At 35.3% G+C, this 12,532-nt stretch overlaps 1 protein-coding gene across 1 annotated transcript in view; it reads right to left on the bottom strand.

The window, feature by feature from the left end:
- Positions 1-7,755: 7,755 nt before the first annotated feature.
- The window catches only part of LOC129264889 (A disintegrin and metalloproteinase with thrombospondin motifs 16-like), a 38,788-nt gene continuing 34,011 nt past the window's right edge, over positions 7,756-12,532 (bottom strand). Inside the window, exons 15-18 of the mRNA XM_064105352.1 lie at positions 11,391-11,469; positions 10,693-10,821; positions 9,955-10,132; positions 7,756-8,550 (exon numbers count right to left, since the gene is read on the bottom strand). Of these exons, the coding sequence (XP_063961422.1) occupies positions 8,324-8,550; positions 9,955-10,132; positions 10,693-10,821; positions 11,391-11,469 (613 nt within the window). The 3' untranslated portion in view covers positions 7,756-8,323. The remainder of the gene's footprint in view (positions 8,551-9,954; positions 10,133-10,692; positions 10,822-11,390; positions 11,470-12,532) is intronic.

Below are 12,532 nucleotides of genomic sequence, written 5' to 3'. Positions count from 1 at the left end.
GCGTGCAAAATTTCGGCGCGATCGCGCGAACGGCGGCTGAGATCAGAAGGGGGCCATCATGCCCCCCCCCCCCCGGTCCATAATACATCTCAAATAGCCCAGTCCTTTTACGGTTAAGGCGGAATCAAACTGCACTTGTTTCACATATCAAATGAGAAGGAAAATTAAGAAATTTAACATTTTATGTAATATAAAAAATGTAATATAAAAAATACAAAAGAATTCATGAATGAGTAAAGTTATCAGTTCCTTGATTTATATACCGACCGTATCTTACATCCTATTTAATTTTGATGATTTTTTTTAAAAGTATAATGGTTTCTTTGATTTTTCTGTTTTCATTCATATTAACTTCTGTTGGGGGTAGACTTGCCCTTTAACAGAGGCATTTCTAAAAAGTAAAGTATCTTCAATTTCCAATGTCAAGGGATGATTAGTGCTCAACGAGGTGATACAGCTGGTGAATTATCGGATGGTCTAATACCACATGGTCTACTTATCAGCTCGTCCAACTTCACATAGTCTAAACTCATTTCGTCTACAACCAGTTCGTCTAATATCCAATTCGTCTAATTCCCACTTGGTCTAATATCCAATTCGTCTAATCTCCATTTGGGCTAATAACCAGTTGGGCTAATTTCCACTTGGTCTAATATCCAATTCGTCTAATTCCCACTTGGTCTAATATCCAATTCGTCTAATGAGCAGTTGGGTTAAAACCATTAAGTCTAATTTCCAGTTGGTCTAACACCACTTGGTCTAATTTCCACTTCGGCTAATTTCCACTTAGTCTAATTATCATTTTGGCTAATATCAAGTCATTCACATGCAGGATTTAGTTATTATTGGAGAAAAAAAAACAAAAGTTCATTAGATTACTCTGTGATAAATACGTTGAATTCAAACCGTGGTCCTCATATACCATGTGTAAGAAGTTGCATGACTGCATCAAGTTTATTACATACATCCATGTATATTTCTATGCATATATTTTCCTATTTTGAACATATTCTAAGTCTAACAAACAAACAGATAAACAAACATACGAACAACCTTCTGACAACCTTTTTTTCTCCCTCATACTCAATGAGTGTAAAGGCATATAATAGGGTCCTCGGTACAAATCTTACATTCCTTGGCTAAAATGAATTGTATAGAAGAAATAAAATCCAAGAAATCTTAAATCCAAGGAAAATAAAGTTAGTTTTGCTTCAGTGCCTGAAAGCATGCGCATTGGATTGGTAGAAAGACTATTGTCCCAGTATTAGTCTACGTTTACTTACCTCCCCATAGGATTAAATGCATTTCTTAACATTGGAATACTACTCGAAAAAAATGAAGATTTGCATGGAGAAAAGAGCCTGATTTGAACCCAAGTATAATAGACTCAAGCTAATCCTACTCTCGCCCATGGCTCACAATGCTTTACAATCAATCACTAAATGGAAACAGCCAATCAACAAATCGTTTTTGCATGGGCACCTTGTTCAACGGAACTAAACAGAATGGTGCTTTCATAATTCGAATCCATCGCAAACATGTATCATGTTTATGTGACGGTGTCCTGAAGGGCGACCGTGATTATGGTGCAACATGAAATTTTATCGTCTAGAGTGGCATGTGCGGGTTCATACCTATCAGACAACAGGGAAGAACTTCTCTTTGACTGTCTTTTGTGAACCCTAACCCACATGGCACTCATTGTTATATTCCCTTTTATTCAATTTATTTAAATATGCCTTACAAAATGATGATGATAATAATTAAAATAATAACAATAAAAATATACAAATAGGCGCCATCCTATTTTCATGAAATTTTCAGTGTTTTGTATGTTTTTTTCTGTATTCCATTCAAATGTACTTTTCGTTTGAGTGACTTCCCCTTTCATCACCTTAGTTAATCTTTCATAGCACTAACCACCATCCATGTCTTTTCTAACTAGCCTTCGGATGGTAGGCTGTAAGTAGCTTTGCCTTGTGATTGTTAGGACGAGTTTACGAAAATTGCAGTTGCTCTGCATAATATTCAGTCAAAGATAGTAAAAATTGAAGAGGAAACAGAAATGCTTCAATCCAAAATATACCCAGAAGCATTAAGAAAATGAGATAAAGTTAACTACCATGTACTAAAGATCAATCAATCGCCATTTCCCTGATTAGGGGTGATTATCTATCTTTCAAACAGTCACTTCAAGACTAAAAATATCAAATAGCTGGTATTCACAATAACTTGGAGGTTAGATTCATTCGAAAGTCCTTCTACTCTTTATATTATACTGTTATATATTACAATTTAACGCAGAGAATCAGGTATGCAAATAAAGGTTAACGTGAATTAGGTTAACTTATTTTATTTGTACGTCTTCGATAGATTTTATATCAATCGGATGAATAACCAGCTATAATTGCTGGAATTTTTATGGTCTGTCACATCGACAGTCTAAAACTTATATTGCAACGGATGATTACACGTTACTGCTCGGAGGTTATTTGATACTGAAACACATTGGCTTATTATTGGGAATTGGAATCATCGAAAATAAATTGACAAATAAAATACACAAAATATGTGCATTTGCTTAAGCAAAAGTAATATGTGTAAAACAAAATGTCGACACGTTCGAAGCGCCTTTTCAAACATACCTTACTGAAAAGAAAACAGTATAAACTTTATTCACACCCTAGATTATCGATATATTTTCACTATTCTTGTCGCATTAATTTTCCTTTGAATTATAATCTTACAAACGAGCGATGTATGTTCTACATTAATACTATCAAAATGCACGATATACCTACCTAAGCAGCATCACATCACTCGAAAAAAAAACGAGTCTATTCTGTCATATTCTTTAAGTCCGGGGATATTGCATTTCTTTGTTAATTTGCTTCAAAGACATACTTTTTTTCAAAATCCCTTTCACACAATCATGACAATGTTTCTCTTTCTTTTACACCCTTTTCTTGCCTTACCCCCATTTCATGTCAGCCAATGGGGGGGGGGGGGGGGCGTGCCCTCCATGCCCCTGTACTTCATACACCATGCTTGAATATTGAATATGTCAAAACGTCATACATGTTCATGAGTGAAAACTCTTCTCACTGGCATTTGCCCAAACACGAATTCAATTCAATTTCATTTTGTGTCAAGTCTATATGGGGAAGCTAGAATATTTTAAGAACTGATAGTAATTGCTTCTTTATACGGCACGTCCATATGTGAAAAAATATATGTAAATCTTTCATCACTTTCCTATCAAAGAATCCTCTTTTTTCTAACCTCGCAACCCGCTGGAGCATTCGCAAACCGTCTCGGTCAAAGCCCGTACGATGACGTCATGGAATTCACAATGTTAAGTATTTTTAATGAATAATATCATTCACTCAGTGAAAAAGTAAGGCATTCTAGTTTTTATTTGCTAATTTTAATTATTTTCTATATCTTGAGATTGTATGACATCAGAATTCACCGAAGTTTCACCCCATCCATGTCTGTACGAAATGCTACGGATCAGTGAACCCGTTAAGAAAGGAAGAATGACGTCACTCTCAGGAACTTATTTTGCATTTGAAATATCATTCTCGGGAAGACGACACATACAAAAATTCAAAATATGTCAACTTCCGAGGAAAAAGAACAGAGATATCTTTGTGCAATCCCAATTATTTGTTAGCAAATGGATAAAATAGAAGATAAAGTTATTTTATCAAACGGATTTCCGTTGCAATTCGATCTTCTGTTGTATTATCTGGTCCCGGTAACACAAAGGTTAGCGATTGATCGCTAAATTAAACGGCCTATTAAGATTATCGTTGCATGCGCATTTTACTCTGTAGCCTGATTAGGAAGCAATCAAAATTGTTCTTTGAAATGAGCGATTAATCGCTAACCTTTGTGTTACGAGACCCTGGTCACTTGTTGTATTTACTTACTTAATCTGAAATTTCAGTGTAATTGTCACTATGCTTATATCTAGTTTTAGATCCTAGAATTAAAAACTTATCAATCACTATCATTATGTTTATTTATACGGTTGTCATCATCATTATTATTATTATTGTTATCATTTTTAGTAGTAGTAGTAGTATAGCAGCAGCAGCAGTAATATCACTATAGTTTATCATTATTATTGTAATTATACACTGTAAAAAATGAAGTGCTAATTTACCACTTACAGTGCTTGTATAGTGACTGCACTACGAGTGCTGATTTTCTAGTTTAAATTTGAACTAGAAAATCAGCACTCGTAGTGCAGTCACTATACAAGCACTGTAAGTGCTAAATTAGCACCTCATTTTTTACAGTGTAATTATTATCAATACGATTTCTATTAATGTTATCATTATCATAATTGTTGTCAGTGTTTTTATTATCATCGTCATTGTTGTTGCTACTATATACTGATACTGCACTTTTTCATGTGTCCCAAATCGCTGACTATGAACTAAATCGTCTAAAAATGAAATGAGAAAAGCTACAAATTGGTAGAATTTGAAATAGCTATACCAATGAAATCTGTATGCTTCTATATACAAGCGAGTGAAGTGAGCGACGTGCGCAAAAGTCGGTGCCGGGTAAAAATGACAGAGGTAATAATGGCAGAGGTAATAATGGCAGAGGTAAAAATGGCAGAGGTAAAAATGGCAGAGGTAAAAATGGCAGAGGTAATAATGGCAGAGTTAAAAATGGCAGAGGTAAAAATGGCAGAGGTAAAAATGGCAGAGGTAAAAATGGCAGAGGTAAAAATGGCAGAGGTAAAAATGGCAGAGGTAAAAATGGCAGAGGTAAAAATGGCAGAGGTAAAAATGGCAGAGGTAATAATGGCAGAGGTAAATATGGCAGAGGTAAAAATGGCAGAGGTAAAGATCATGATATGCTACATCAACAATGAAAAAACAGAAACTTTTCGGTTAATATCAGTCATAGTTATTGAACTTGAATGGACTCCTCTCGACGAAAGGAGTATTATGAACTGATCAGATATTATATGGATTTTTCTGTCATCATTTTAGGTCTATACTTTATCGTCGATATGATCAAACTCAAACTATTTCATGCCAAAATAATTTCAATTAGTGATTGATGAAAGTATTTATCTTGGCCAGTTCGTATAGTAGAACAGCACTTCATCCCATACATAACCAACAAATTTTAATGTAAAGACCAATGTGCGCTACCATTAACACACTGAAATAGACAAGTTCGGAATTTCTTTGAACCACTGGCATAACTTGGATAACAGAAAAATAACAAAACGTTCTGCAATAAAAGCAATTTTTCATATTTCAACATCATAATGGATCCGAATAGATATTGATATGTTACGTATATAGTTTAATGTAAATTATATAATAATAGCAACTAGTGTTCAGTTTTTCAGAGCAATACCTCATTGCACCTAGTCCAAGTGGATGTCAGGTTCCTAACCTAGTTTCTATGGTAACGGTTACCGCATTAATTTTGAAATGTGTAGCGAATCAGGGATTTGAATTTTTAGGTGTTTCTTAGGTACCATTCTATCGACCTGTTTTGAAGGGGAAATTCACCCTGACAAATGGTTTACTGTAAAATTAGCAGAAAAATATATTGGTGGTAGTTTGCGGCAAGCCCATCAAAGATTAAGATAGTTATTAGAAGTTTGAGTTTTTATGATCTGTGACGTCATATATTAGCAGCTGCCCCGTATTTAATGCACCAAAATGTATACTTTTCAAAATTTTAATCAGTGGTTAATGATTGCTAAAAAAAATATTTCAGGTGCGGATTTCATTGATATTTTTTAATACACCATGGGCCCGTTGCATAAAAATTTTTACCTGAGAAAACTCAGGTTGTTTTTACCGGAGTTTTTGCCCTGTGTTAAAGTCAATGGCAGAAATCAGACTAACCTTAGTTTTCAGTTTTTACCAGAGTTTTCTCAGGTAAAAAGTTTTATGCAACAGGCCCCATATGAGGGAAAACTGCTCGCAAATGACGTCACCGTTTAGATGTAAAATTCTAACAGCTTTTTAAATCTTTGATGGATTCCCTAAAACCCCCACCAGTATCATTTTAATTATTTTCTGCTATTTCTACAATAATCTTTATGTCAGTGTGAATTTCTCCTGTAATGAATGAAGTATAATACTTGGGATCCAAAGTGTGCTTCAAATTTGAAAATTAGAAGAGCGATTTGACATGAGAAGACCGTGCATGTAAGTCCAGGAAAAAATAAGAAATACCAACTCAAGTGTTATCAATTTGGTGTAGAAGATCTACAGCATCATTTGAAAATGTTACCCTTTCCATTAGTCAAACATTATAATTCCAAATTTCTTCTCAGAACCTTTCATATTTAATCTACTGTACATGGAGGGGCTTTTTTTTTTTTTTTTTTTTTTTTTTTTTTTTTAACTGACCATTTATACCTCTATCATTTTTACCTTTGCCATTATTACCTGTGCCATTTTTTCCTGTGCCATTTTTACCTTTGTCATTTTTACCTCTGCCATTTTTACCTCTGCCATTTTTACCTCTGCCATTTTTACCTTTGCCATTTTTACCTCTGCCATTTTTACCTTTGCCATTTTTACCTTTGCCATTTTTACCTCTGCCATTTTTACCTTTGCCATTTTTACCTCTGCCATTTTTACCTCTGCCATTTTTACACCGAGCCCAAAAGTCATCCTATGATTGGAAAAGATTCGCCCAAAAGTTACTGAATTATTATTGTAGGCCTACATCTCCCTGTAAAATTTGAGCATAATCAGACACCTCGCTGCCCAGATATGGTTATCAGCATCGTTTTGGAATAGTAGTGATAGCTGCCCCCACACCATCTCTTACAATTTAAGAACGATTGGAGCTTGTTGACGAGGGTAAAAAATACAACTGTGTATAGTGAGAACAGTATACATTACTCTTAATTATGATTAGTATTCACTCGAGTCTCCCAAAGCGCCCTGCCCCCTCCCCCGTGTAACCAAACATTGGCAGGTTTTTTATGACAAGCTGGACCAAGGATATTAACTGCCAAAAATAGTTAGTTTCATCTCATTAATGAAACTATCATTATTCGCTACGAACCATTCCATCTGAGCATGCTTAGAGTTTGATGTTCTTCATATTCAAAATCTTAAAATTATTTGATTAAAAAATTTGTTCTTGAAAATTGCACGTGTTATAATTAATTTCATAAAGCATATTATGAAAAATATTGATTTGTGTCTTCGACAATAGATATCTCGAAACAGGATCTCTCCTTTCTCTCTTTCCTTTTTCCAACTTTTTCAAAACTCCCAGCCACCGTAGTGCTATCCCTGCGGAAAAGAACACAGTGCCACACAGTATGATCACAGTGTGTTCACATAATGAACTATGTGAAAACATTATTAACACTATTAAAATGCTCAAATTCAACAGTGTGAAGATATTTTCACACTGTGAACACTTCGACAGTTCACAGCGTGTTCACATGGTCGACTAAGTGAATATGTGATTCACACTGTTGAAATGCTCAAATTTAACAATGTAAAGGTGATTTCACATTGTGTTCCACACTGTGAACACACTGCGGCGCACACTGTGTTATTTCCAGTCGGGGAGGTGATGTCGCAGTCAAACCAACAAATCCGATACCTAAGTGACAGAGCGATCAAAGTTAATTATCATCGATCGCTTTGTAATCGGTTTCTTCTATGTGACGGCAGTATGACATCCATCCTCAATTAGACCTCATCAACTATGCAAAGATGAACACGAAAACTTAAATTCGAACTTTATACGTTTTATTACCTCTTTGAGGCCAAAGATTTTCAAAAATAAACCACTGTTTTTTTTTAATTACTTCAACTGATCAAAGTCATTCAGAAAAAGAAATAAATATTAACACTGTATGTTATATATTTTTTTTACTTAAGAATTCATTTCGATAACAGGCCTATCAACTTTTCAAATATTTTCAACTACGAATTAACTAATGGAGAAGACAGTCAACTTCGACTTCCTAGATCTGTTTTTAAAAAATCATTATAGTTTCGTTTTTTCATTCAACCTATTTTTATACGATTATTTCGATGGCCTTTTTCTAACTTCTCTTGATTACATACTTTCATTCTTTTCTTTGACAGGCAGGGCCTTTACTTGTCCATTTTAAAAAACAATGACAACCATTATTTTGAAACATGTTACTATCTAATGCACTCTGAGGTTTACAGCAAAACAGCTCCATCAAGCGTTCAATAAATGTCAGTGATAACGCTCGCTTCGAGCTTTACATAGAAAGGAGCTTCATATCTAAGATCTATACTTCCAATGAATTTGTCTTTTCGCATCACTACGATCACATTGTAAGTTTATAACACGCTGTTAGAGCACTGATTGTAAGAGCTGTGAGTAGTAGATAAACATTGTACTCGTTAAAAGAAGCAGTATTTGGTAAAGAAATAAATGGTGGAATTCCTCCTCCGGGCCATCCTCCTGCTCCTTGACCCGAGTCTGACTCATTAGTTGTCTCCATTGTTACGTCACTATACATAGTTGCTTCTCCTTCAGTGCCTGTTGTAATATCTGAAACAGAAGAACGAATTCTAGATCTTAGAGATACAAAATGATCACAAATAAGTTAATCACATACAATATTTGATAAAAAGGTAAACTTAAAAGCATGGAGTACGAGTTCACACACTATATCTGAGGCTGAAGAGGAGAGTTAAACAGGGCAAAAACAAGCAAACGTAATAGAATGTGAATAAACTGAGTGAACCCCCACACGACCATTTTAGCAACGAAAGTGCTGAATAACAGGTCATGTGTGTGTAGTCACAATAGGAGCTACTGAAAGTGCTGAAATTACAATTTATTCATGTATGAATCCTACCATCGATCAGCACTTATTCTGTGTGGTATTTATCAAATCATTTTATATTACATGAGGCATGTATATATATAAATATATATATAAGGCATGATAGAGAAATGATTAGAGGCGTGCACCCTTTACGTCTGGGTATTTCTACTTGTTATCCTACATGGGTGGATTTAGCCCTTTATGTTAGAGTGTATGAAGTCTCTAATTATTAACAATTATTCTCTGTGACTTATCAGATCTAATTATAACGCATAAATTTATTGACATGATGATGAATAATCAGAGTGTGTATCCTTTACTGCTAGGCATTTATGCTTGTAATACCGAAAGTGGTTAATTTAGCACTTTATTTTTCAGAAAGAATTGATTTTTTTTTATTTATTAAGCTTAATGTTGGTGTTTTTATCAAATCTGATTAAACATGAATCTATGGGCATGATGTGGAATAATAAGAGGCGTGCGCCCATGACGGCTGGGCATTTCTCCTAATAATTCATCTGATGACGCCAACTACGGCGGCTTACAGCGAATGAGGGAGAATGAGGTATCAACTTGCATTCAAGCATCATGAGTAGATGTGAAGTGATCCGATACCTTGGGAGCATTTCATGTAAGGAATTATAGGACAGTTTATCCGACAAGTTCGGCTTTTATCTGACAGTTACCATAATAGCAGTGCTTCTCAGTTTTCTTATTTTCTACGGGGAAACTCTGACTACAACGCATCGATTCCTTTGAAAATGCATGCAATTAAAATCAAACTGAATGGAGAGCTGTGAGGCTTTTGTCGAAAGTTGGCGGACTGGGACAGCAGATCATCCGAAGAGTTGCAGCGAACGAACAGTTGCAAATAAAATTTTGTCGCTGTCCAGAGTCAAGTGATTTCGATGCTGTCCCGGTCCACAAACTTTAGACAAAAGCCTCTCAGCTCTCCACTGTGATTTGACGTGCATTTTCAAAGGAATTGGTGGTTGTAGAGTTTCCCCTTAGCAATCCAAAAATCAAGGAAAGTAGTCAGATCCGGCAACTTGTCGAACAAAAATGTCGATGAAAAGCTCCCCTGATTTAAAAGTATGAAATACTTTGATTGATAGATAGGATACCTGATAATGTGGTTGCAATGACGGTAGGACATGGACCTAGAGGACATGGCAAGGTGATATTAGGTCTATACCCCAGATCTGCAATGCAGTCAATGGTTGGTTTGACCACCATGGTATATCCTTCTACACACTCAACGAAACGCTCGAAGACGCCTTGTCCACATGTCACAGAGCACTCCTTGAAATATTATATCAAAAGGAACAAGTTGGTTTTAAAAATACGATTTAAATACGCTTATGTAACTCATCTACGTTGTATATGAACATATATAAATGTCCTTGGGGGGGGGGGGTCGATGTAAATCTTGAACGGGGTCAAATTCGTTCCGACCTGTCAGTAAATAAAAGTGCATCATTTCTGTGGCTAAACAAGCCTAGGCTCAAACAGCAATAAAAAAAACCAGAAATCTAATTGTAACGCATTTTTAGTAGACTGCTCAGTTCGGCGCAACGACAAAACTTCCTGCAGCAGAGTCTCGAGAACACTTATATAATCTTACTGCACTGTGTAATCCTACATGCATTTGTGTAAAATAACAGAAAATTTGTATTTGGTGTATGTAACCTTACAAATTTATTGTAACATAAACTGTTTTCCCTTTTTAAAACAGACCTGTTCTTTAAAATTGTATAATTTTTTTCTGTTATAACAATAATAGAAACTATTCTATAGAATCAGTTTTTTTTATTCTATAAAATATTCTGTTTTTTCCGACAGTGTGTCTATTGGTAACTCACCTGACCCCAATCACCTATCAACCAGAACACTCCTGGACATCTCTGAGTATTGCAATCATAGACGGTTGGTGGCACAGGGGAATCTTTACAGAAGATATCACTTGTGTTTACACGCGTTCCATTGATTTCCTGAACATTGAAAACAGAATCATTTATTTTGTATGTGAACCGTTTTAACCGTTAAAAGACTGGGCTATTTTGGCCCCGAACAAGAAAGAGTGTGGCGGCTGATTAAAAAGACACGCACGTTATAGCTACGGCATTATCTACAAAATCTGGAAAATCCAAATTCTCCGATGAATAAAAACCTCATACATTAATAAGAGGTTTGTTAATCAAATAAAGCCCTCGGGGGGGGGGGGGGGGCTCGATCCCCTATTTTTAGGGAGCGTCTGTATCCCCAAGGAAAGGGGAGGGCCCCAAATTTGGGGAAAATCAATTTTTATTGATCATGTTGACAACTATATGCATATGATGAGTCAGCTCTGCACATTGACTTTTGATGGTTGTTGTTTCTTACGCAAATACGTGGACGATGATTAATAGATGGATGGATGGATAGACAAAATGATACATAAAAGATAAATAGAGAGTTGTAGAAGGAAAAAGACAGAGAATGGGGTGGGGAAGAGAAGAGAGAGGAAGAGAAAGAGGTGGATGGAGAGGGAGGGAAAGCTAGCAAGAGATAATAAACCTACCTCAACACAAACTGGTTGAAACGTCTGATTACCTCCTCCACACGTAACCGAACACTCAATTAAAGTATATAACACCCAACTATATGAATTCAATGAAAGGAAAATGATAACATAATAATGTATGAAGTTCAATATAAAACACAAAATGGTAAATAGAAACGGTTGAATATCTTCATTATTACAAGAAGTCTCTTCTTTTACAAAGACATTTGAAAATCTGTCTTATCATTACCTTTCCAGGAGAGTTTAAGGATATTCCGATTTCTATAATAGAAATAATGCTATTTGCAGTAATTACGTTATAAACCTTTTTGCGGATGGTTTATTCCGTTCTTCCGACCATTAGAATAAGAAAATAATAGATCAAAGCCACATTATGCGTGCTTTTATATCGTGGAATTATAAACGAGTTAATTATAATTTAATATGGCAACCCCCTGTTTTTCTCCCCAAGAAAATGTATATATATATATACAGTGCGTGCCACAAAAAACGAAACCGAGATTTATCAATGATTTATCATAACTTAATCACAAATACAATAGACGAATGACCTACCATTGTAAAGCTTAGAATCTCTTTTTTCATTTGATATTACTTAGATTATTCCTCATTCACGCATGAGTGAGCAAAAACAATTTGAAGAAAGGATACCAAAAACTCATTTGGCGGGGGTATCTGAATTTCAAAAAGAAAATCACATTCTTAAAAAGTTCAATATCTGCTCTTAAATTTGATACCTCAATTACAGAAAATGGTCAAGAAATAACAAAGTTCTGGTTATTTGAAATAAGGCTTGAATTTAAATAAATTCATAAAATGAAGAGGTTTTTACAGGCTGGCGTTCAAACTTACTCGACACTCCGTTTTGTTGACGATCAGCCATGCATTAAGTCGTTTGTTAACCGTGCACTGCGATATAGCTTCTGTGGAAAACCGGTGAAAACACGTTTATTTCATGAAATTACCGAAATACAAGCCTTGTTTCGAGGGAACATAACTTTTTTACTTCTCGACCATTTTTGTGTGATTAAGGTATCAAATAAAAGAGCAGATATTGAACTTTTTAGGCATGTGATTTTCTTGTTGAAATTCAGATACCCCCCGCCAAATGAGTTTTTGATATCGTTTCTTCAAATTGT

This window comes from Lytechinus pictus, chromosome 1 (assembly GCF_037042905.1).
Source record: "Lytechinus pictus isolate F3 Inbred chromosome 1, Lp3.0, whole genome shotgun sequence".
NCBI classification, from domain to species: domain Eukaryota; kingdom Metazoa; phylum Echinodermata; class Echinoidea; order Temnopleuroida; family Toxopneustidae; genus Lytechinus; species Lytechinus pictus.
This window is presented reverse-complemented; position numbering and strand designations above follow the sequence as displayed.